General features: G+C 39.0%; 1 protein-coding gene across 3 annotated transcripts in view; it reads right to left on the bottom strand.

Moving 5' to 3' along the window:
• Positions 1-20,081, bottom strand: part of lama5 (laminin, alpha 5) — a 107,846-nt gene extending 87,765 nt beyond the window's left edge. For all 3 annotated transcript variants that reach the window (XM_052092082.1, XM_052092083.1, XM_052092081.1), the window contains exons 1-2: positions 19,622-20,081; positions 16,034-16,186 (exon numbers count right to left, since the gene is read on the bottom strand). In XM_052092082.1, coding sequence (XP_051948042.1) covers positions 16,034-16,186; positions 19,622-19,900 — 432 coding nt within the window. In that variant the 5' untranslated portion in view covers positions 19,901-20,081. The remainder of the gene's footprint in view (positions 1-16,033; positions 16,187-19,621) is intronic.
• Positions 20,082-27,659: the final 7,578 nt, after the last annotated feature.

Consider the following 27,659-nt stretch of genomic DNA (forward strand, 5'->3'; position numbering starts at 1 on the left):
GCCCCCTTCTCGAGAAGAGATGAGATCTCGTCTTTCAGAATGTGCGCGGAGCTCTCTTCTGTGTGAGAAAAGATAACTCCGCTGAAACGTGGGGGTTTCCTGGCAAACTGAAGTCTGTAGCCCTTCGAAATGGTGCGAATCACCCATTCTGGGGCAGACACAGACTGCCAGGCTGTCACGTGTGACGTGAGAGAGCCCACACTCACCGGCGAGTTGTACAACCGGATTGTTCATTTGTGATACAATGGCGCCATCTAGTGGACAACTTAGGGGCGACATGTAGAATTTCAGAGGAACAACAGTACTTGGCAGAGCTTTCGCTCTCAGTGTTTGATATTTTTGTTGTTCTTGTTTTTTTGTTGTTTTTATTTTTGAAACACACACAGGGAATTGAACCTTATATGTGTGTGAAGTGGTTTGTGCAAACTGTGAAGAGACTGTGGTTGAGCACTTTTCAACAGTGGTAGGGCACTCTTGGAGAGTGAATTTCCCCCCAGTTCTGGAACTGGAAGCTGGGAGGGGAATTCTTTTATGGACCACACCTGAACTTGTGACATGTCCATATTGAACTGGGGTTGGGCACCCGAACGAGGGAAAAGGGGCCCTCGAGCTGAGGACTTCCTCCTTTTGGGTAAAGGGGGGGAAAAACTCAAGCTTGTGTCCACTGGGCTGGTCAGCCTGAAAACCTGGACCGAGAAGCCCCTGGAGCTGAGCATCAGGTAGGCCTCTTCCTCTTCCCGTCCGACGGGGTAGAGTGGGTGGGCTTTTCCGCTGCAGCCGCCGCGAAGGATGTCTTACCCCAGGGCTTAGGAGGATGGTTGGGCTGCTGGCTAGGCTGCTGGCTGGGTGGCCTGCTGCGAGCCTTAGGCCTGGCTGTATTATGGTACGGCCGTCCTGTGGCTGGGGCCTGAGGGGGCTGTGCAGGGGGCTGGTGTGGAGTGGCCTTTCTAGGCAGGCACAGTTTAAACACCTCATCCTCCTTCTTCTTATCATCGCACCGCTGTTGCATAAGTGCAACAGCAGGGCCAAAAAGAGCCTGGCCTGGTTCCACTGGGGCTCCTGCTATGCGTCTTTTCTCGCTGTCGGGCAGACCAGAGAGATTGAGCCAGAGGGCCCGTTCCCCCACAACACATAGGGCCATGGAGCGTCCGCCGGCTTGGACGGCCTGGCGGGTGTTACGAAGGACCAGGTCATTCACGGTAACGATCTCCTTCCACAGCATCGGCGATGGCACGCCTTTCTCCAAATGAGTACTCATGTCCTCCAACAGCTCGGCCTGGTAGGCCGAGAGGAGGGAGGAAACATTTAGAGCCCGTTCCGTGAGAGCCGAGGCCTTGTACGAGGCCTGGATGACAGATGCTGAGAAGCGGTCCATCTTAATAGGGAGAACTGGCTTAGGAGGGGCCAGTAACCCTCCCTGCGAGGGGTTAAGGTGTCTGGCGATCGAGGGCTCGATGGTGGGAGGGTCGCCCATGCCACACGCTGCCATATCCTTAACCTCCAGACCCGCTAAGCCGTGCTTAAGATCTAGCGGGTCCTTCCAATAGTGTCGCATGTGCTTAGCGCACGCAGGGAGTACAGGCATGAGCTGCTTCCTAGGACCGGGAGGGGGACCTAGGAGTTTGCCGTCATACACATCCCTCTCTTGGTCAGCGGCATTCTGGAGGGCCGGCCATTCCATGCCGAGACGAGCGGCCGCTCGCTCACACACCTCGAGAAGGACCGCGTGCGGCAGTGTAGCCGAGCCGCTAACCGGGGAGCTTGGGCGGACGGGGTGGTTTCCTCGTCGTCCGAGCCCTCAAGTATAGCGGGGTCCTCATCCTCGCCTGAGCCGGGCGGCTCGTAGTCGAACGAGGAAATACCGGGAAGGATTTCCTCGAGTAGGCCCTCGTTAGACTGGTCAGCCCAACTGAGAGCAGGCATGCTCTGGGAAGTCCCCGGAGCTGTAACGCTTTCACCTACTCCAGCGTCCGAGTCGTAATGTTCGTCCGTGCTTTGGGAGGATGCAACTTTGAGTCTTCGTCGAAGAAGCTTCCTAGGCAGGGCGAGGCAATGGGTGCAGTTCTCAGGAAGTGAAAGCGCTTCCTGCGTGTGTCTTAGTCCCATGCACACCACGCAGAAGGGATGGGCATCCCTCGCGGCAATGAGTGAACCGCAGGCAGCAGGGCATGCACGCGACTGCACGTCCGGTGGGTTAGTGGGACCGGAGAGCTTGTGATCCATCGGAGAGGTGAAAGCTGAGAAACAGGCGGGCAGCCTGAGCAAATCCAGGTAGCGAGCGTGGGTGGCTTGCAACCCGAAATAATCGCAACTAAACGCAACCGTCTGACAATCACGCCTGGCGGAGGCTGATCGAATGGATATTTCCTCCTGTTGACTGTGGTGAAGTCAGCGAAAACTGTAGAGCTGCGAAGCAAAGAGGTCGCGAGAAGCGAATAACAACTGAGGTAAGATAGCGCGTACGAGTGTTTTATGCACTTGGTAAGGGGCGGGTCCCTTACCGAGCATTGGACACGCGCTTCTGTCTGTCAGGCCAGACTTGGTGCAATTGGATGCTTCTGCAGAGGTCAGGTGCGGATGCCCTTCCCATAGGTGGATCTCGAACACGAGATGATGAAAGAGAACCTTTTGTTTGCTCCATTCCACTTCATCCTCTGTTTCCTAACTAAGGCCAGATCCACACCAATACATTAGTATTTGAAAAGTCTGTTTTCAAATGTCATTGTTTTCCAAATTATGCAGTAATGGAGAGCATTTTCAAAGAAATGGTGAAAGAAAAATCTGTTCTAGTGTGGATGAGAGGGCTAAACTTAAACGAAATAGCAGTATGAAGGAGTGCGATTATCAAACCACAAAGGCTGCGATTTAATTTAATAAATAAATAGTCTGGAAGTGTGTCTTGCTGCACTTGCACAGCTTTGTTCGCAGCATTATTACACATACTCAAAGCAAATGTGAGGCTAATAAGCTGAGCATGTTATATTAACAGTGCTTTAGATTCACTAATTGCACATTTGTGTAATTCCAAATATGCTTGGCTGCATATGTACCATCACAACACCAGGATTTTGTGGACAAAAGCGCAGATGAGAGCATTTCTCTGCAGAAATGTCTTCCTTCAGTATACCGCTAAAATAAAGGCCTGAATAGCTATGCAACAGCCGAATAGCATGCAGGTTAATATTTCGCACATATGATCAAACCGGTGTGATAACACTAAGCTGGGCTCAAAGACTATCTAGTGGTTTACCAGCAAAGTGGGACTGAAGCGGTTTACATAATGAATGAGATGCTCAAAAATAATTTACAAGTAGTTAGTCCACTTTAGCCTTGTCCTTTTCCGTGCGCTACTCATTCTCACCACTTCCGGCACATCAAAACAAACCTTTTCTAAGTGGATTGTGCACCGGTGCTATGCAAAGGTACTCATAAGGCTGCTTTCTTAAACAGATATTTTTATCAAAGAATATTTGGCATTATTTTTATACATTGTCAACCAATTCTAGAAATGAACACTAAGAAAATAAAGAATAAATAAAAATACAATAAATAGCTCAATAAACATCAGAACTGTATGTTCAGTAACAGTCAGTTGCTGACCATTAATATAAAGAATAAATTACAATTATAGCTAAATAAAAATCAGTACAGTATGTTTAGTATCAGTCAATGGCTGACCATTTAAATAAAAAATAAATTCTAAAAAAAATAAATAGCTAAATAGACATCAGTACTGTTTAGTATCAGTCAAATGCTGTCTATTTTAATACTGCCAGTCAATTAGGGGCAGGTTGTAAAACAAGAAGCAGAGCTTCTCTGCATTTACACCTGCCGAGTCAAGAGATAAACAGTGGCAGTGGCGTTACACTATATTCTGCTATACAAGTTCAGGAGAAACTTTCAACTGTGGAAAACCAGACTTTTAAATATTACAATGACTGGAATTGTTTGGTTGAAGGGGGTACCAAACTGTGAATCCTGAACAAAACAGTTTGGTGAATACATGTTTACACATTAGCTTCCACTCAGCTGACAAGGTATGAAAGTAGCTACATGGTTAGCTAGTTCGCTATAAGCTCGTTGTCATGGAGAGTAAAAGATGGAAATTGTTTATTTACTTTCCAGCATTGCGTCTCACCAACTAGGAAGCAACGTTGTCTGCTTAACTGCAAAAAGATGCTCTGATGCTTACCTTTAAATCTGCTACATTACTTAGTGCACTGACAAACTATAGCTGGCTAACAGCAAACAGATGTGATAAACATGAGTGACATGGTTGTCAGGGACATTGTTAACGTTATATTAGTTATATTGAAAAGGGAAAATGATGGGGTCATTGTTTATTAACTTTCCAGTACGTATTTCAGAAACTTACCATGAAGACCACGCTTAACTCTGCACTGTCAGCAGAACCACCGCCACCGTCAACAGAGTCAGAGTGCACTCTGCTGGACAAACTATGTTATGACACCAATTCTAAATCACCGCAAGTATTGTTTTCTGCATTATTTGTTCAGAAATCAAAAAAGGTTTTCATATCTGCGCATATCGGAAAACATATACACTGATACAGATATATCTGTGAAAGGGTAATATCGGCCGATAATATCTACTGCACTACTGCATTGTGATGTAAACAACGTGGCGAAGTGTGATTATATGTGCCTTTCTTTTCTAAACTAGATGGTAGGGTGGTTATTTAATAGCTGGTAGTTCCCTCATCAACCTGCTGGTTCTACTCTTGGCATCTCCTGTAAGTCTGGGAAAGAGCGGTGGGTGTTTCCTGTATTCCAGATGCTGTCCAGACTCCACTAATTAGATATCCCTGCCGGAGTATCTTATCTGTGCTTCTCCCATCTGCTCTAACACACATACACACACAGATCATGGACTCAATGGGATTCTAAAGACTCTCAAGAACAATTCCAAACAGTGAAATAAAATGTGATTTTTAGGTACTTCCGTGTGAGGCTTTACAGTTACTTAAAGAAACAAAAGAGCATGAAAGAAAACGAGAGATGGAGTGCTAAGCATTCAGAAAGGAAAGCATGAGAGCAAAACTATAGAAAGAGTGGGAAATGGGATAAAGAGTGAGACTGGAAAGGGACCCAACCAGACAGTAGGTAAAGCCAGAAAAGATGATTAGAGAAAAAGAGAGAACAGAGAGTTTGAGAACAGGAATGAAACAGAAAGAAAACCAGTTGTCACACTCCGGCACTTGTTATGTCTCATGCAGTTCAACTAAAACACGCACACATACAAACACAGGAACACCTCACATCATCTTGAAACATGCATCTTCAGTAAAACTTCACCAAATGCAGAGGCTGTTAGAAATGTTTAAGTTTTTCTTAAATGTACAAAGTTCGGCTTTTTGGAAGATAATCATTAGCTACATTGTAAGGTGTTTTTTTGAAGGTCAAGGTGCAAAGAAAACCATTGCAATAGACTTTGGTATAGTAAAGCATAATTACACAAAGTCATACAAAATAAATAAAAATGGCAAGAATGCAACTCATGAACTTAAGTCTCTCTCTCTCTCACTGAGACAAAACCTGCATTGCTCAATGAAGTGTTTGAATAAAATTGAATGTATAGGCTCTGTGTATAGCCCAGATCAAGCATTAAGAACCTTGAATCATTGGTGGACTGGACTCCCACCTCTTATGCCATTGAAAAGTCCTGAATGAGAAAGCTGAAAACAAGAGCCAGCGCCCTCCTGCCCAGCGCAGTCGGAAAGTCTTTTGTGCTCCTCTGGGAACTCTGTGAGAGGTTAGATGTGGTGAAGGCAGGTGCCCTCTGATTCAGCATCATGAATCAACACTAGAACTACATTAGACATGGTCCACTCTCAGCTGTGGTCAGTTTCAAGTGTGGTCTTTGAATCTAAACCTACATAAAGTGGAAGCAGCTTTGACTGACAACTCAAATTATACAGGGGGAAGATCTCAAGTCGAATACCAAGAAAATATACAGAAAGCAAGTTCTTACTGTTCTTTCTCTATGTTTTTACTTTGTCTAGCCCATACCTGTTCAGCATAACTGCTATTTTAGTGAATACAGATAAGACGTAACCTTCATGATGTAATATGCTTTATCTCAAATGACATTCAACTCAAGTATAGTTAAAATTATATCAGCAACTTTGGTGATATCAGTTCAAATGCCCAACACACTCTGACAGGGAATGTCATTCTGGAGATATTTTAACATTATTCTAGAGGATTCGTTTCTTTGTTTTCTCCTTTTTTTTGAGGATCTTCTGATCGGTTTGTTGGCTCAGGCTTTCAGCATGATTTTTTTTATTGTTGCACAAGAAAGAATGGTGCTTTTTGAGAAAATGAAAGAAAAATGTCAGTGTTTGATGGGTGACGGGCCTTGACAAGAATCTACTCCCATGTCAACTTCAAGAATGTATGCTTGGACCCATCCTCTGAACTTTGAACTGAACTTTGGTTGAATATGGTTTCTTCCATGGACAGTAATAACTTCCTGTGCAGAGCCTTCCATAAGACTTTTAGATAGTCTCATTACCAATTTTCTCTGCTGCCCAGTTTCTATCGGTCTTGATTAAAAGTGGGGCCTTAAGGAGGGGAAGGCCAGGTGAAACACTCCCCTTAGGACAAAAGGAGGGGGAAAGGTATTTATATGCCTCTTTTTGTGCCCTTAACTAAAGTAATCCCCCTCTCTGCAACAAACAGACTTCTCCTCTCAGGGCAAACCCAACCGATGAACCATTGAATGGATGAAAGACTTCAACAACAGCTCTTGTTGACCCGGCAAAAACAAACATTTACACTCTCATTAATGAGGCCAGCTCTCAGTTCTCTCATTCACTTCATCCTTTGCCATTTTTTCAGCAGCTTGTGATTTAAAATCGAAAAAAACACTATAATCAATCATTGTTGAGATGGGGAAAACAAGAGAACAAAAGGAGAGAATGAGGGAAATACGAAACGGAAAGAGTTTGCAAGGGTCAGACTAAAAATGGCAAGTGGGGGAAAAATTATATTTCTACTTAATGAATCACAGCATACTTGTTGCTACAGTCATTGGCGGTGGTTAAAGCTGCCAGCTCAACTAAGTGAGATTTCACATCTACTCATCGAAGCGTGTTACAGGAAAGAATATTTGACATTGGGCCCTATCCTCAGACTGAACACTACGCCAATGTGCCTAAAGTGTAAAACGGAACTTTTGTGCATGGACCGATCACATTAGCATTAACTATTAATAGCCTGACATCATAATGTCAATTCATTCAAATGAGATCTGCTGAGAAATGAAATATTTTATGTTGGAAAATTCTGATGAAATGCAAAGCCATTTATCTCACAATAAAAGATCCTTAGAGTACCAAAAAATACCAGCTAAAACCAGCTCCTGATGGTAGATGGTTTTATATGGTTTCTAGCTGAAACTGGCCATTGACAGCCATTAGACACTCCAAGCTGATTTAGGTGGTTAATCTGCTAGACTACCAGTTTGCAGAACTAAGGTCAAACTGTTTAAGGCCTTGATCCCACCATGGAAGAAAAAAATAAAAATAGAATAATGGCTTTTAATCTCAAAATTATGACATTATTTCTCACAATTGTGATTATATCTCACAATTACGACATTATTTCCCATAATTAAAAGATATAAATTCACAATTTAGTAGAAGTAAAATTGCAATTACGAGATATAATTCCACAATTACCAGAAATAAAGTATTTTCTATGTAAAATAAATAAAGCTGCAATTTGCAAGCTATACGGTAAACTCGCAATTATGAGAAATAAAGTCACAATTGCGAGATATAATGTCACAATAAAAAGAAAAAAATTAGCAATCATGAACAATAAATTGAGCAGAAGATTTCACGTCACTAAAATAACATAAACCACCTTGCCTATAATCACAGTTTAGGGGCAAGCAGCCATAGCAACATTTATTTAGAGGCTCCCAAAGTGATCTGAAATGTAAAGATCAGCTTGAACACCAGGTTCTGGAATCCTACACCCAAGAAACAAAAGTCAGGGCATGGCCGGGTCTAAGGGGGCATTGTGCCCCCCAAGAAACCTCTAGTTACCCCATCCTGATTGACCTTTCAGTTCCTCCAGCCTACTTTGGTTTGCTAGAGATATGTATTCAGCAGACTTAACAAGAAGCGATATGTTTCAAAGCCTAATCTGTAGACATGTCGCCTGTGAAAGAACGCTATCTTCCATGCAGGGCTGAGATAAGCCGGGTCACACTGCAGGGGCAGCATACCTATCCACTGAATAGCTGCAGGACTTTCCTTTTGTTTCAATTAACAAACACAGACTTGGAGAGGTGGAGGTGGGTTTCCTTCTCTACAGCATCAAGGGACATGTCTCGACACGTATCGGGGGCATTGCTGAACTCTACCACATTTCTGTTTGAAACCACGATCACAGCCCCCACAACAGGCCATCTCAGATTCTCCCACCATAGTCGTCTCGTTTTGGGGGTCAACTGCTCGTTTGGGTTTGACATTTTTTCTTGAAGGCTACCTCCTGGACGTAAGATTAAGGAACCCTGTGGGGATGTGAATGTTTCTCTTTATTTGGATGACTGAAAATGGTTAATTAAAGGTATTAACCAATAACATTAAGGCAAGCAAGTCTTATAACAATGTGTTCAATCATGAATTTCTGAGCTTACAATGATAAATGACTGAAATTCATTTTTGAATTCTAACACACTTTCGTTTGATGATTCTGTAGTTTCTGTGATATCTTATTTCCACTATTCTTATTTGATGTTGTGTTTACCTTTTAATTCACAAACTCCCTCATTGTGAACTCCTCAAAGTAAGTGGATTGAATGGGAGGAATCACTTTGAGGTTCATGTTTGGCTGATTAGAACTTAGCAGGTCAAGCTGGCTTCAAGCCTGTATTCATTTCAAAATATCTTGCTCCCTGTGTGGTATACTTGTTTGATTTTGAGGCTATTTTCACTCCATTTCTTCTGGATAAAGGTTTCCACAGAGTAGATAAACACGGTCTACAGATTAGACACTTACAGCCTAATTGTTGTTTACTCACTAGACCTAATCACCCTTCTGTTGGGGGGCAACCATGTGTGTAAGCACATGTGTGGTGTGCAGAGTCTTAAATAATTGAGATGCGATCAAGAATGATCTAATTTCAACAGATTATTAATTGTATTTTCCTTGGAGACATGTTCCATTCATTACGGTTTTTTTTTTTGGTCAGTCATGTTTTCTGGTTACACTACAGTATGTCTATAGGTCTCTGAGATCCATAAACTTAAACATCTAATCTGCACTCTCTGGTGCTTATTTCCTGATCCATTTCCTTCCAACCTTTAACAGACAGGTTTTATCTCCTTTATTGCCGTAACCGCCACTGGGCAAATTTCCTCCACTCCTCTCTCAAATATTAGCTAAGCATTTCAACAGGATTTTTTGAAAGTTTGAGAAAGTCAAGATGTTTGAAAATGAAGATGTCTCTTCATGTCCTCTTTAGCAACTTTGATGCATGAAGCCCAGAGTTTCGTACAAACTCTATAACTCAAGTGTTTCTTGTAGATTAGTTATATTGAGAGTGGTGGACTTTAAATTCTGCCTGCCTGGATGAATGAGAGAATGAACTACACAAATAAGCAGATTTGGTGATTCTTACAAAACCATTTGATTTGTGGTTAATATTTAACCACAAATCAATGCAAAAAATATGAAATAATAAGAAAATGAATTGACTATTTTTTGCATTGTGAGTGACATTATTTTCAGGACACTTAAATAAATTTGACCCCAATTCTCATTCTCACACATCTAGACATTTTACTTTTACTATTCCCATTGTTTATCATAACACAGTATTTTTTTATTCAAAAAGATTCTGTTGTGCAATGCAACAAAAGTGTAAATGTGTATAATATTTGCCCCTTTAAGAAATAATAAGAGATTAGCAGAGGTCATCTCTGAGTAATGTGTCAGTAAAGATAAATGCATCTGAAGTTTAAATGGGGCCACCACCAACAGGGATGCTGTGGGAAAAAGGCAGCAATAAATCCATATTAAAAACCTCCATCATGATTGATGGCTAAAGTCGAGGTAGAGGGTTCTGAAGGGTCTGGGGTGGGGGTGCAGATCCCTGCTGTTTCTGAATTACAACCTACATTATATAATGGGGGATCCGTCTATACCATCTCATGCTCAATTTCCATTATTTAAGTTTGCTCATATTGAAGTGCAGAAAGGAAACTTTTAGGAAGACTGATTTGGGCTCTGACAAGCAGAAAAGACAACATAATATTAAGTGTTTCTTTTTAAAGTTATCTAAATTGTTCTCTCATTAAGGTAAAATTTTGCTACTCTCTCCCTCCTTCTCTCCAATTTTCTTTCTCTCTTTCATTAACAGGCCCATTTCCCTGCTCAGTAAACACCTTGAAAGCCAGGGGAAGAAGGGCAGAAGTATGTGCATGTGTGTCCGAGGCAGCATAAGACTGCTAACGGAAAAATGCCATAATTGGTTTGCTAATCACTAATACTATAACTAATGTATAAGGTTGGAAGTTTGACCAAACCCTTAACCTCTAAACATCTGGACACTTTTTGTGCATGAGCTTGAAAACGACATACCCAAACTCTTCCAGTTCTTGTACCCTTTGGTCTACAAACACAAACTTGGCCTTGTTTGAAAGTAGACACATAAGTTGAAAGTACGTGGCAGTTGCTTTTCAAAACTTGAAGTGACACTGAATGTTCCAGCAGCCAAATTTACACTGCTATGTTGCTATAACAATACAAAAATTGTTATAGCCACATAGCAGTGTAAATTTGGCTGCTGGAACATTCAAACTGTTTAATTAATCAATCGCACGATCATGCAGAACATCTCAGGACATCTTAATCCATAAGGATCTCTTTCTCAACAGTAATAACAGCAGTGATGACAGCCGACTCGATAAGATCTCACACTCTTCACGTTCAAATTACGTACAACACTTAATGCGTGATTGCGTCACTCAAAGCAAGCTAGAAGGACTGGACTGGGACACATCCTTAAGACCACACCCACAAGAACAAATAAATCAATCTGATTGGCTGATGAATCTGACAACCTGACTTTAGATGCTTATTCACTGCAGTGTTGAGGCATTCTGTGAATATTCTGAAGGCCTGACGGTGTGGAGCTCAAACTCACATGCTGCTTCGGCTAAGGAGTGTGGCTTTGGGCATGCGATTTGTGAAACAGTTGTCACACTTTGCTTGTAAGCATCAAGGAATAAATTCTGATTGGATAAACTCTTTGTTTTTTGCTATTCGTTTGTAGATGAATTTGGAGTGGAAAGCGATTGAAAATACATAGGCAAAAAGGTCAATGAAAATGAAAGGATGAAAAAATATTTTTATTTATTAGGCATGTTACGCCAGCAGGTTACCACTGGTTAAACCTAGGAGTAAAACTTCTGCATGTAACTTGTTTTGTGCAACAGACATATCTTATATCATGTGGCTTTTATTGAGGAGATGTGTGCAATTACTTTTCTAAGCAAAAAGCTATTCAGATTTTCTCTTGGTGGATGGTAAAATGGGCACAAATTCACACAGACTTACATTGATGGAGGGACCTAAACCATATCTAGGAACCAGAATATCATAGAGACATGGAGGTGGGCTCTTTTGACTCCATGCTTCATAAAGAAAAGCGACTGCTGTAAATGAAAATGAGTGGGGGGTAGAAACATCCAGATAACTTATTCTATTGCTTTTATATTGGTTAAACCCAACCCTGAGAATAAGAAAGTGAGGAAGAGACTTGCTCAATGGGAGGAAAACATCAGTTATGTATGGCTCTCACAGCTGGCATCATGCCCATCTCTGCGCATGGCACACAATGGGGCACTTTAGCAGGGAGTCAGGAGTTCCCCTCACACACACACACACACACACACACACACACACACACACACACACACACACACACACAGTGTACAGTTCAACTCTGGATTAGACATCATCTATTTTTAACTATTGTTTCACCTGCATGGCGTTCCAACTATAAGGTTTAGAAGAGGTATATTTTTGAGATATCAACATTTTTGGTGCCACAAACTTGCAATATATTTTATCTTCAGGTGCAAACTTGAGTACATGAATGGTAGGTAATTGAGAAAGAGAGAAAGATGAAAAATAAACAACCTTGTATCTTTAACAATATGATAAATGTCACCCTGACAGCCATGATTACTGTTTTGAGTCAGTGTGGGCTGTAATTTAGACATGTTTCCTGATGGGACGGGATCTATTCTGATCTTCCTCAAATGATTACAGGTTGACAACTGAATACTTTAAGTAATGAGTCATCTATTTTAAGGTTAGCTAAGTACATTGGTGTGGTTATTTCCCAGGTACTTAAGTGCTTTTAGCAGTGAGTTTTGCCTCTTTGTCTCTTACGTAAGCTCTTAGCAATATTAAGCTAAGAATATTAAGCGTGTCCTGAGAGATCACACAACCAATTAGGTATAAAAAAAAAAATTAAAAAAACTCTATTGGCTATACGAGGTGAGACAGTAAAATGGCTAATAATTTTCAGCTTAAAGTAAACTTGCTCACGTGACAGATGAGTTAGAGCCTGCACGATCACTAGCCAGTGGCGTGCAAAGAAGTGGGGGTGCAGGGTAGCAAGCCCCTGCCCTTTTCATTCACAAATCAAATGGTGCTCTTCTGGTTGATATTTTAATAATACAAATTAAATAATTAGATAAAACTAAATTTAAATCTTGTAATAATCTCATAATAAAAGTAATAATGTGTCATTATGATATTTCTTTATAAATCGCAGAAGCATTTAAGACAATTAGGTGGAGGTGCCTTGAACAGGTTTTAAAGGATTTAACCAAAGTAAAATGCTTCATTTGATCATTTGATAAATTGTTGCCATGATGGATAGAAAATTTATAAAATTGTAATATTCTTTTTTTTGCCTTGTGTTTATTGCCTGCGTATGGTGCAATGTTAATTGCGCCAGGCGTTTGGTGAATCGGCACAATTTATAATAAGTGTATAGAGAGGGTGCGTTTTTGTGCAGAAAACATGACAATGACTTAATTTAAATATGTAAGATTTGCAGGAATGAGGCAAGAATGAGGATCTATGTGCAGGCTTTTTAATTAAAACTAAATAAACATAAAAGAACTGAAAACACAACAACAGAACGAACTATTAAATCCATGAAAGGTTAACAACTGACAAAGACAGAGAGCACAAGGGCAATATATACACAAGAAACAACAAGGTTAAGACACAGCTGGGATCAATGAAGGGCAACACAGAGAACAGAGAAACAACAAAACTAAAACCAATCTTCAAACTAAAATGTTATCCTTCTAGCAGCCTCTAGTGGCCACTAGGGAGAATGTCCCAAGTGTTACAAAATACTCAGGATGCGAAGCTATTTCAGTGCATTTAGCACCTGGTTAATTTGAATTGCTGGTGGTTATTGAAGAAGACCGGAGACTATTTATCCCAAGATGGAGCACTTCCAATATGGTCCGAATGTAAGTCACACCTTACAGATAAAAGAGCCAGTCATCTTTTAGATAAGGACATCAAGACATGCAAGAGAGAGAGAGAGATGAACTATGGTTGTGACGGAGGGGGTCGTTTTTGTCCCTGAACAGGTTGAGACACATATTGGGTTAACTAACATTCCAATATAATTCTTCTGCTCTAGGGTTTTAAATGGAGCATCATACCTGTAAAGAAAGGCAAGCATATCTATTACTATTGCTCATTCTTTTGAATAAACCCCTAACCATAAGTTTGAAACTTTGCTCCCTTGTCCTGCACAGTTTGTGCTACGGACATGAATGATACCTCAAAACCTTAAGTTTTTATACATTGACTGGCCATTGACTCTCCTTCTACCTATACATTCCAACCTGTCAGAGGAGGAGTTGGAATGTGATTAATATACAGTTGTTCAGTTCTCTCTGTTTCTCCCTGCTCAGTGATGTATGTATAGCTCTTGTATTAGTTTTTAACAAGCAGGCTTAAGTAACACTGAAAATACACCATCTACATAAAAGAGCACAGACATAAGCCAGTCACTGCTCTCGGCCTCCATTCATACAGGGAGAGGAAGAAGAGAGAGAGAGAAAGAAAAGTAGGTTGTACATGGCTTAGTTTGCCACATATTACGGTCTTGTTCAGTTGAATGAGACTGGTTGCCACAAAATGATATACCAACCATGCACATACATGGACCTTTTACAATTAATGCAGTATCCTTTCTTTTTATTTCCTGAAACTTCACTAGTGTTTTTCCAGACTTCCTGTGGCTAAAACTGCTCGATTCGACTGCACATCCTAGCACAGAAACTGATTGTGTGGAGCAGTGCATGCTTATTCATTACTTGCAACACATGTCCTGGGCATAATAAACACGGGAGCAGATTTACTGTACAGAGAATGGAGACTTCACCCGCAAGTGGTGAGCCAGGTGTGGAACAGATACGGGCAAGCTGTCGTATCTCTTCGAATTGCCCGAAAACACTCACTGTTATCTGAACCAGTCAGTTTGTTTTATATCTGTATGTATAGTGTCTAATAATACATTGGCAATGTACACATAAGTTTATCTTGCCAACAAAGCTAAACATAAATGGAATCTGCCCATTTGATCCTATTATTAAAAAAGTCCACTGGAAAACACTAGAAGATTATGCCCATCTTTTATCAGCAGCATGTCCACGGATTTTATGGCATGTAAACCAAAACTTGTATCAGATAAGGTATCAGATTTATACCTGTAAAAAGGTGTCTAATTAACTCTATTCGCAAACATTTTAACATGTTTTTATTTATATAATTAAAATAAATTATGGCCAATTTCTTGCAAGTTCTTTGAGAAAATATAAAGTAAATATATATATATATATTTATAATATTTTAATATTTGTTTAAATATGCCATGATTAATCAGAAAACTATGCAATTAATTATTGAATTAAACAATTCACAACCCTAAATTACATACATGAGTAGTTTACAAATAACATTACACTAATTTGAGATGCTGTAACTGGCTTCTTTTAAGGCTACGTCCACATTAATCCGTATACATTTAAAAATGGCGTTTTCGAAAAACTCTCCGTCCACACTGCTGTTTTCAAGTGTTTTCCAAAGGTTTCTCACCACACTAAAACATATGAAAATATTTAAATACTCGACATTAAATCGACATTCCATGTACAGTCTGAAACGCATTTGTCCTCTTTTTGAAGAGGTTAAACTTCCCATCGTCTTTGAAGGAATGCAATGTGAAGATTGTACAAAGTAACCTTTATCTTTAATGACTCCATCAAAGTGAATAGCAGGCACAACAACGCCGCTACAACATGGGCCACCATCTTGATTGTTTTGGGTTCAATGGATCAAATGACTATGTTCAGTTATCTCCGTTTCCCATGTCCACACTACAACGCGAAGATGGTGTTTTCTCATTTATCCACTTGGAAGATTTTTTTTCGAAAAGCTTGGATTTTGCTGTCAAAAACACTGTCTCAGCGTGGACGGAAGGCCAAAGAAGGTTTTTCACCAAGCTTAATTGGGATCACTATTTGTTTATGTACAAGCAGCTGGGAGTACTGGAAGACTTCAGGAGGAGAATATATGTGGTATATTTTTTTACAATAAAAAATGCTTTAGAAAGAAACATTTCTAAATGGCTCCTGGCTATTCAGCTTTTCAACAACAACAGCTTAATAAACATGGTCTTGGCGTAAAGTGTTCAGAGCACCCAAAAAATCTTTAAGAACTCAAGATGAAATCCTGTTTCCAGTATGAATGAATGAGATTCTACTTGGGGTCCACCCTTGAAATTCTACACTCATGCAATCCACAAAAGAGCCTGCTGTAGCCTGGAGTATCAGATGGCTCTACTGTACGCTGAATAATATTAACATGATATGCATGTGTGCGGGGGGGGGGTACAGAAAGAGTGTGTCTAAATGATGAGTCAGACAGATGTAAGGAATGCAGAGAAAACATACCTGTCCAAGGTCCAGGGTGACATTGACCTCATTGTATTTTGTACTGCGGGAAAGCGGAGGGCTCTGCCACCATCGTTCAGTGCCATCAATGGCGTTGCTGATTGGGTGGGCTCTGTTAGTGTCTTCTGACGTGCAGATGTCACAGTATTGGCCCTAACAATATAGGAAGAAACAATGATGCAATTTTGCAATTTTGTTCACTTGGCAAAAAAAATAAAAATAAATACAATTCCATTATTCTTAAAAGAAAGTATTGAACATTATGAACAGTAAATGCATAATTAAGCTCAACGCATCAAACAATGGCACATTTGAAAATTCAACCTTATATGGAACTTTTATCATTTTGGTCCTAATATGCATCATGTAAATGTATTACTAGCCTGTAACATGATTGCCTGTGTGTGCTGTTGTCAAGGAAATGAATGAAAATGAAATATTTTATTAAATTACTGTGCAGAATTGCTAAAATGCAGAAAGGTTGTATGCATTTAATATTTGATTACACGTATAAAGGGATATTTCAATAGCCGGAGACGTCTTTTTCAGAAACTAAACCAAAATATGGTCCGTAATTGGAATATGATGCACATGTAAAAATGTTAAATAACTTGAGACTTTGCATGCAGGTATAAAGCTTTAGTAAGTCATGTTAAAAGGATTTGCATGTTTGTTGACCTGTATGGTTCTTCTCTTTTAATCCTGGCTGTGAGAAGCCTCTACCACAAGAAAATACTCTGGTAAATGAAGAACTAGCCTAACTTTTCAGTTGTCGATTTAACAGCTGCTGTTTTGAAAAGCTCAGCCTTTTTTCCACCAGGTTTTTGTTCTGATAATACAGTCTGGAGGACAAAGCCAAAACGTATCTTTCTACGTTTTTATTGTTATAATCTAGGCTGTACCAACTGTGACCAAAAGCAAAGATGTACTACAGACTTTACGCACATTTCAACAATGAACAATACATTTTTTACAGCATTTATTAACCTTTGTTAATGTTTTTAATAAAAATACAATTGTTCATTGTTAGTTTGTGTTAGTTTATAGGGCATATTATACAACTTCTTTAATTAGCATTAATCAAAAATAATAAATGCTGTAAAAGTATTGTTCATTGTTAGTTCATGTTAACTAATGTTGTTAACTAATGTTAACAAATGTAACCTTATTGTAAAATGTTACCACTACCCTGCAGTAATCCTGTGTGACTGTAGTCAGCAAATAGCTTAAGACACTTGTTGCTTGTGAACACTGAGGATTGTTGGTGTTCAGTCTGCAGGAATTTCAGTGAAAACATCCCATGAAACTGAGGAGTAATTTACTCCCTTCATTATCCAAATGCTTGCAACCCAGATCGCTTTTAATACCAGGAGAAAAAGATTAATTTACAAGAGTATAAATGAACTAATTAATAAGAGATCAAAATTACAGGGAATCATAAGGCAGCATTAACTCAAAATAGGTTGGGACCACCTATGTATAAAGGTTTCAGAGACACATAAGAAAATAATTTTAACCAGCAATAAATGTAATCCCTAATAGGTTGTATAATCTGAACACAACACGTATTACCACAGTACCATTGTTTCAGGTCAGGTCAGTTTCAGGTCAGATTTTAAGAATCTGCCATTCTTTTAAGATTTCTTACTTTGATATAGTGCAAACATGTTTTGCTATCTTGTAACATCTAAATTAACTAGTTTTAAGGTCAGTCATTAGTTTTTAATTTGACTGAATTAACTGAACAAAGGTAATGCTATGCATCAGGTCAGGTTGAAATACAGTAGCAAGTGATGCCGAGTCTTGAGAGCATGACCATATGAGGTCTCTTAAACCAGGTCACAACATTATATGGACCTATTCTTTGAAGTGTGGTGCAAATCTGTGTGTGTGTGTGTGTGTGTGTGTGTGTGTGTGTGTGTGTCTGTGTGTGTGTGGGCGGGTTTGGATGGTTTACGAGGCCATTTATTTAGGTTTCAAACTGGTAATTACAAGGCTATTGTGCTATAAATATTGTTTATGAGGACATTTCTATTGTTCCCATGAATCAAATCGCTTAAAAAATCATACTAAACTATGTTTTTTTTAAATTGTAAAAATGCAGAAAGTTTAGTTTTAGCTTTAGGGTTATGGGATAGAATCTATAGTTCATACAGTATAAAAATAATTTGTCAATTAGAGTCCTCATAAGGATAGCCAACCAATGTAGGTGTGAGTGTGTGTGTGTGTGCGTGCGTGAGCATGCGTCAGTGTGTGTGTGTGAGCATGCGTCAGTGTGTGTGTGTGAGCGTGCGTCTGTGTGTGTGTGTGTGTGTGTGTGTGTGTGTGTGTGCGTGTGTGTCTCAAGGTCTTCTATGAGAATGCCACACATTCCTCCAGGAAAACCCAGTAGCAATGCTACATGAGGGCTGCATTTTTACTCTTTACAATGTTTGAACATTTCACCCTCTCGCCAACAAGCTGAGTCGTGCCTGCTGAAACTCATGCTTTTTAAGCTTTAGTGGGGGTCTTTTAGTGCTTCATACGAGTCTTTGGCTTTCTCACATTGAGAAGGTGGTCTCAAAGAGATCAAGATGTTGCACTCTATCTGAGCCCATGTCCTGGCTTATTGGCTTTCTTAGTTTACCTACTCTAAAAAAAAAAAAAAAGAACCATGTATTACCATGTTTTATTTTGGTACCATGGTAATTCTGTGGTATTCTTTGAAATACATTGGAGTACCACACTATAGTATTATAAATGCCATCTAATACCATAACTGTACCATGGTACCACCATAGTGAATTTTATAAAAAAAATGTATTTTGTGTAAACGAATAATGCATTGCACACAGTAAAAAAAAAGGCAGGGTACAATGGGGCAAAAGGCCCACTTTAAGTTATAAGAAACATATTTATTTTGATTGAATATTGATGGAGCAACATAATTTGAGTGAAAAGAAATAACTACAGAAGATTGTTTTGAATACAATTATTTATTTATTTTTAAAGGTGGCGAAACTTTTACCCCACACCTGCTGTAGCTCTCTCACTTGTGGTAAAAGTCCCCTAGAGGGGGTTAAAGTGATATAGTGTAGATACTATACTAATTTTGAGATAGAAAGATGACTTGTTGAGTAACAAATTAAGATAAAGCTTATTCAAAATAACTACTTCAGAAAAGGGTGCACAATTTCTTGTTAATTTCAATCACATATTTTTCAAATAAATAGGACAATTTCTAGGATATTAACATAAATGTACAACATTTTAACTAAATGTAACAAATGAGATAAAATTGCCTCAGAATGAACCTTAAGATATTATAGCCTACACAATCACATGGAAAAGTACAATTTTGAAGTTCATCTTGTCAAACAGGTGTTTAGGACAGTACTGTGGTAGTTTGTGATGCTGTTTAGTTTTTTAGGAGAACATAAAATCAAAGGAGCCTTTTACACCGTTGTAGGCTAATGTAACTTTACTGTAAACGTTAACGTCAAAATCTGAGGAATCGTACTAAAACTTTTATTATTAGCAAATTTGAAGTAATAATATCCATCCTGCACAGCAAACAAATGGTGAACGTAATAGGGTCCATATCTTTACCTGAATCGTTTGACTAGGGTCCCCCAACATGGGCCCCCCGACCAGTTTGCAGTACAGGTCTTGAATCGGTTGTCCGTTCTCGTCCACTCCGCAGGTCGCTGTCGCTGTGATTTTTGTCCCTTCCGCTAGATTGAAATAAGGTGGGTGCAAACTAAATCCGTTGACATTGTTAGTGGCCAATTCCTGCGCCGAGAAACCGCCGAGAGAAACGAGCGTCAGCGATAGAAACACAAGCACCGGTGCGCCGAGCGATATTCCCCGTGACGGTCCCCTCGCCATCTTCACCTGTGATGCACACTCACTCAGTACTATTAAAACCTATCAAAATATCCACTGAGAGTTTGTTAAAGTGTTAGTGACGGACATTTGGAGAGACTGAATAAACGAAAGGTTGTTGTGGTTCGTTCTTGGAGTAATTCGCAATGATAGGCAGGAATGCAGCTCGGTGGGCACCTTCTACTCTCCGTCTCTCTCTCCACTGAGTTTCGAGAGGGCAGTGCATGTGCAGTTGTCTCACTCTTCAGCCTGTAAGGCCCAATGAAAAGGTGATGCGTCAGTCCTGGTGGCCCCCATCCCTGCGCGTTTAGATTGCATAACTTGCTAAATTACCTTCACCGAAAATATGAAAAAATTTATACATATCTATGAATATTCAGTTGTTAAGTATGTGGTTATGTGGTCATAAAGGTATGAGCCACTATGCAAGTTATAATACAACCTCATCCAGAGAGTCGACTTTTAGGAGTACCAAGCCTTTCAGTATATTTCAATCCACCCCATACAGAAATCTGATATATGGTGATATATGTAAAATGCATGATCAGACGCGGACTGGCCATCGGGGGAACCGTGACTTTTCCCGGTGGACCATCCGGGCAATGGTGCTGCGATATGCCAAATTTTGTTCCCAGCCCACCCCTGAATATAATATACTGTATATATTTATGTAGCCTATTTTTTTTCACTGATAAATTAAACATATTTTTCAAATACTCCAAAAATGTCCGTTTCCATGTACAGAATGTAATTCAAAATAACCTTTCTTTTGGCGCAGCGAAGAAGGACAGTTAGAAATGTCTTTTAAAAACAAGGAAGTATTTTGTGATGTAGGCTAGCCTACTTGTAATATGTTAAGCTGTAGTAAATCAAGAAATAATGACAGTACTTATGTTTTGTCGATGTTCTGTCCATTATTGATTTTAACGGAAAGCTCTCGACCAAATCGATTTTTGTTTGCGAGCATTTGTTCGGCGGCAGGTAAAAATATGCGCGCTTAATTGTAATCGAACTTTGGTTACCGAAATACTGTTTGAAAACACTTCGGCCTATGTAATATGTAGGTTTAAAACAATTTAGGATACTTTTTAAAACCCAAATATAAGTCGCTTTGGACAAATGTGTCTTTTAAAAAGTTTTTTATTTTTAATGATTAACTTTGGGACAATTTTTTTGTCCGTTGGCTTTTAGAAATGTTTCCCTTTTTAAAAATGTAATTCTTAGGCGGTATGGTACATTGATGTATTGGACGGTTATGTATATGCTAATACTGAATATTATATGTTGTAATATCATTGTACTGGATGATTACTATTCTTGTACCATGGTAGTTGGCTGATATTCCAGGGTACTCGAAAAATACCATGGTATTACCATGGTTCTATATTAAAACATGGTAAAATTATTGTACCTTTTTTTTACCATTATAAATACTGGAAATGTATTCACAGCTTAGTAGAAAACTGTCCTGCATATATAGTTTAAAATATAACATTAAAGGTGCAGATTTTTGCTGCTTGTTCAATTTACTTAATTAAAATAAACTGAAGCAAGAAAATTCTAGAACATTTTGTCACAACTGGATTTCATTACATTCCATCCATTTAAATTTGTAAAATGGAAGTTTACTTAATTCATTTGAGTTGGGACTACATGAATATTATTTGTGGTGTTAATGGAGCATTGATGAAACTGGGCAGGGGATTTCCATTTCCCAGCATGCTTTGCATGGGACTCGATAGGAATAGTAAATGTTAAAATTAAGTGTTATTGTATATGTTTTTATTAGGGCTGTCGATTTAACGTGTTAATTCAGTGTGATTCATTTTACAAAAAATAACACGTTCAAAAATTAACGCAATTAATCGCATGCCCCCGGACCATAATAAGGAGGATTCCAGAGAAATGCAAGCTTGTAGTACCACCTGTTTACTCCAGAGGGCAGTAAGTGAAATTTCAGCTATATGAGCAACGCACAGTTTATACAGTGAAGAAAACACTTCAGTAGGCAGAACAACACAAACATGCATTATGTTCTTGCGTTCAAAACACTTGAAGGAGCGCAAATGCGATCTAAGGGATCTCAAGATGTGTTTAAAGATTGAGTATTAAACTATATTTAACTTGACACAGTGACATAAACATTTTATGTTTATGACCCAATGCACCCGAGACGCTACACAAGCATGTCTGATACAGGTGTAAATTGACGGGTCCTTAAACAAGCCCTCATAATACATTTGGAAGTGATTGACAAATTGACTTGTGAAATGGATTGCTGTGAACTGTGTGCCAATTATTGACTTATGATCAATAATATGGAAGTAAACAATACTGTGGCAGGGCAGAGGGCGGGGCCGGGTCGTGATCCTACACACCCGGTCCCATATTAGGCTAATTAAGCCTCCGAGGGATAAAGGTGGACTGCAGAGGATCGTGCGGGAGAGAGAGATCGTTTACAGACATGTCCATCATATGTGTGTTTATGCTGTCTTTTAAGTTTATCATTAAACCATTATTTATATCGTCAAGCTGGTTCTCGCCTCCTCCTTTCCATTGATTGGCGGCTGTCGTCCGATAGACGGTGGAGGAGTGGCCGAGGAACAAGCTGCGACATATCGGAGAACTGGCGAGTAAGAGTTTTTAGTTTTTTTTTCCATCTCTCTCTCATCTCCCTCTCTCACTGTCACTCTGCGTTGGCCTTTTCCCTTTTTTAAATTTTACAGTTTTTTGGGGGGTACTACACTGTTACAGGAAGCACCCCCCATTTTAATTATTTCTGTTTCCCTCCCCTTGTCCCCTCCCTCGTCCAGGTAGATGGGGATGACCTGCCGACAGACTAGACTTAAAGCACACCCTCCCCCAGGGAAAGGGGGGGGGATGTACATCAGGCCGGGGGCTCCCCCGCCTGAGAAAATGAGGGAGGAATGTGGCAGGGCAGAGGGCAGGGCCGGATCGTGATCCTACACACCCGGTCCCGTATTAGGCTAATTAAGCCTCCGAGGGATAAAGGTCGACTGCAGCGGATCGTGCGGGAGAGAGATCGTTTACGGACATGTCCGTCATGTGTGTTTGTTTATGTTGTCTTTTAAGTTTATCATTAAACCATTATTTATATCGTCAAGCCGGTTCTCGCCTCCTCCTTTCCATTGATCACTTTACAAATACATTGTATTCTAAAGCCGCTTTTTGTATTGTCTTATCAATGATTAACTCTTCTGCTACAGGAATGTAAAGCATTTTAATTATCTGAATATGTATATATATATATATATATATATATATATATATATATATATATATATATATATAATTTTAAATATTTAAAGATAACTATGTATAATTATATATTGATATAAATATGTATAATCATTATATATATATATTTTTTTTTAGCTTTTTGGAAATGCTTTATTTTGATGGTCCCAAGTAGATATTTAACTGACTATAAGTGACATCAATTGGCTTGCTATAGCTTGTAAACAGTGTTTCAACAAACATTCAGTAGACTTTCAGTATCCTGTATAGATCACTATTTATTTTTTTTTATTTTTATTTTTTTTAAATAATTTTTATTATTTCTTTCACACATTCAACATAAAACAAATAAGAACAGTCACTGACAGGACAATAAAATTTTTTTTTTTTTTAAAATAGCGCTTTTTTTTTTTTTTTTTGGATAATCATTATATATTGAGTTATTGTTATATGAGGGGCTTTCTCAGCAAATATTTTTTTATATGCGATTAATCGTGATTAATTAATCGGGACACCATGTAATTAATTCAGTAAAAAAATGTTATCGATTGACAGCCCTAGTTTTTATGCAAGATGAATAAAGGGGAATTCTTGTTAGTGTTTAATGTATTGTTATGTTGAAATTTTGCAACGTTTCTGTTATGTTGGAGATTTGAGTGTTACATTATGGAAAGTGGAGTTTGAGCTAATCATGAGGACAGGTAGATGTTACAAATGAAATTGATTGCTTACTTTGTTGAGTAAATGCTGTGCTTACCAAATCATAGTTTCTAAACTACACACTGTAGTGCTTTCAACCAGCAAGTATTTAGCATGCTAACATTCACTTTCAATATATAGTGCATAAAGAAATAAAAGAGATTTGTTTGAGTTACACTGACATGTCTAATTTGGTTGGGTTTACACAGTTCAACTAGGATCTTTCTACACAAAGTGTTTATGTTGAGATTACATAGTCATTTTAAGTGAAGAAAACTCATTTCAAACATGGGGAACCACTGTCCACGACTGAATCAAGTGTAGCCAAAGAGCTATTTTTTGAGTGTGCACTCAGCAAATGTAATTATATTTGTATTTCTAATCAATTTATTTTTAAATAGAAAGGTACAGTAATAATAGAATAGTATTTTTGAACATGAGGCTCTAGGGGGGAGTAAACATAAACAAAAACTTTACTGAAATTGTACTCTTTTTCGTGGGTGGTGGGTTTTTAAAATACAGCTCAGAGACTTTAAGTGAAACAAAAAATAAATGACATGACTGCAACTCCTGGTAGTCTCAGTAGACTTCAAAAATCATCTACCGAATTTTAAAAGAATACTTTGATATTTCAAAGGATATTTTATTGCAACACAATAAATGCCAATAGATCTTTTAAAGTGTTGCAAATGTTAAAATGTTTGCAAAGAGTGCATAAAACAAATTGTGTCACGATAGACAAGCGATATATGTTGTAAGCAGAAACCTCTCTGAGCTAGCTCATTCACATTCCTCCACACCTCATAGAGTCTCAGGCTTTCATTTTCCAGTCTACAGCACCTGAGGTTTAATTAAATGGCTGCGCTCCAGAGAACAAAGTGAGAGAGAAAAAAGGAGTTGAAAGGGAGGAAAGAAGCAGGTGTTTTCTTCTCTCATCATTTTGGCAACCTAAATGTAGCCAGCAATGAGGTGCCCATCTGATTAGTCATAAAACACACACACAGATTCACACACATAAAGCCCAGCAAGGTTATTCTTATTTGCTGTAGTAGGTTCATTCATTATATTTTAGACAATATACTTCTTGTTATCAACACTCCTGCTGACTCATGTCATGTTTTAATGAATGAAGCTCAAGGCTGACACACTAATGTGCTCTTCATCACTGTCTGTCCTACACATGTTGACCTCTGAACTTCATTCTCAGAAGGGTACTGCAACAAACTGGCAGGGGTCAGCTCAGTGATTGACTTAGGAAGTCTAGAGTCATCTTGCTAATGCAACCAAACTCCCATTCACTTTTAAACAAGAACATATTCCACATGGCTGAAAACTAAAAGAAGAGGGTAGAGACAAATCTCACAACCGAAAGATGAAGGAAATGCTATGCAGCTGTCACATACTTCCTTTATGGAGAGGAGAGTCAACTAAAAGACAAGGCATGAATGAGAGAGGGAGGTTCACTCCTTTTTTTCTCAGAAGTGGCTTTGTGAGTGTATTCGTCCTCTTGAGTTTCTGGTTGCTAGGGAGTTCTTTTGAAGAGTTGAGTTAGCCATTGAAACACATATGACTCATACAACAATATGCCTAATTATTAAAAAAATTAAAAATACATTTTTATAATTTGTATCATTTCACAGACCCGGCAACTAATAATTCCCAGCACAAAAACATTTGAGGTCGGCAGAAACAATGTTCATTCTGATTGCGGTTGAAAATGTAGAGTCTGGATTGTATTTACCTTGTGTAGTTTTGTTTAAAGTTTTTTGAAAATTGGACATGTCATCCAACCAGTGCATGTCCTGTGTTGGTATTGTCCTAATTTAGCTAGATTCTACCAAGTGATAGGCTACATGAATTTACATTCAAACAGACTTAGAAACTTCCACTTAGCACAAACAAGATTGTAATCTTTTATCCAAACTAAAAAGCTATTTGAACAGCATGTACATTTTCAGTGAACATAATGAGAAATGAAAGCATAGCTATCCCAAGATGCATTTGTTCCAGTCAAATATTCTTCTTCTTCAAACAAACTGAGATTACCTGACTTGTTCAGCGTCTGTGAGATTGTTTGATAAAGTTCAGAGGAAGCGATGTTGAGTCTAAAACACAGCTCTGATGTGGCATCTTAATACACCTCAAACACAGAAGGCCACAGATGTGATCGGGCAGGCCTGAAGCTTAGATCTTACCTTAGTAATTGTTTTAGAAGTTTTCCACCTGCTAAAGCTGTACTTTTACGGGTAAACCATGAGTTTGTGCTCATGAGAGACACGGTGACAAGAGGGGGAAAAAGTGAACGTAGGGGGAACTAGATTTGTTGAGTGATGTATGTCCGAGCATGTTGCTGACATGATGCTAGTGTTGAAAGTGGTTGTCAGGGCATTGTTGTGCTGTTTCTAAGATGTCCGTAGTTGTTTTTAGCATGTTGGGTTGCTGTAGTAGGGTGTTGCTAGGTGGTTGCTAGGGCGTTGCTAGGTGGTTGCTTACAAATCAAAATAGCATATGCCAAAATCTCTATACCTGTGCCAAAAATGACGCACTATACACTATGCACTTACAGAATACACTATGCACTCAGCCATGTAGTGTATGAATTTTCAACATGTATTATCATCTCAATTGGAACACTTCACATTTTTTTACTAACTGTTTTACAGCTGACAGAAGTGACATTTCAAATGCACGTTTGCCACTCAGTTTTACACTTATATCTAAAATAGTAAACATAACCACACAGCATGGGGTGATCGGTAAAGCATTCAACTCCCATTTTTTGCTATTTCAGTTTAAACAAACAAAACTTACACTTCAAACTGCCGCAGAATAGCGTAGAAGTCTGTGGTTTGGGATGTACTCAGCTCTGTAGGTCCATACAATGCAAGTGAATGGTGACCAGAACTTTCAAACTCCAAAAATTACAAATGCAGCATTAAAGTAATCCATATGACTCCAGTGGTTAATTAGTGGAGATTTATAGTAAAAAGGAGACTATCATATTGCTTCTGAAGACATGGATTTAACCACTGGACTCATATAGATTACTTTTCTGCTGCCGTTATGTGAGTTTTGGAGATTGAAATGTCTGGTCACCATTCGCTTGAATTGTGTGGACCTACAGAGCTGAGATATTCTTCTAAAGATCTTCATTTGTGTTCAGCAGAAGAAAGAAAGTCATGCGTTTTCATTTTTGGGTAAACTATCCCTTTAAGGATTTGTATAATAGCAAGCACCATAAATGAAAAAAAGGAGACAATGAAGTATGGAAAGACGACCCTGCCCCAAACACACACAAAGACCACCTGCTCAACCTGTCTGACCCTTCAATCCACATGTTAATAATCCCTGCATGATCTCAACACCTGTAATTCTCCATTAATACAAAGAAACAGAAATCCTGAATTAGACATCCACCAACATCCTGTGCAGCTCTACCAATAAAGTGCAGAAAATCCTCTTGAAACCAAACTAATATTAACGGAAATAGCAGAACATAAGACGTCATCTTGCCTCTAGCAATGACACGTGTGAGGAGTAAGCCATGAGAGTTTCAACAACAAACTTGGTTCAAGTTGAACTCTTAAACACATGTAGTTTAAGTCCTAATCCCTGAGTCATACAGGCGTAATGAATACTGGACAAGTCTCTAAGACTAGACTAAGCTATTGTACAGATTTTACTATTATACTATGCTATAGTCATTTTAGCAAAGAGTAGCTGGAACCATTCCCAATGATGTAAGTATTAAAGCCTAAAGGCACAAGGTTATTAGCTTCAATTTCACTGGAATCTTGCCCAGAGA

This window comes from Xyrauchen texanus, chromosome 25 (genome assembly GCF_025860055.1).
Source record: "Xyrauchen texanus isolate HMW12.3.18 chromosome 25, RBS_HiC_50CHRs, whole genome shotgun sequence".
Classification (NCBI taxonomy): domain Eukaryota; kingdom Metazoa; phylum Chordata; class Actinopteri; order Cypriniformes; family Catostomidae; genus Xyrauchen; species Xyrauchen texanus.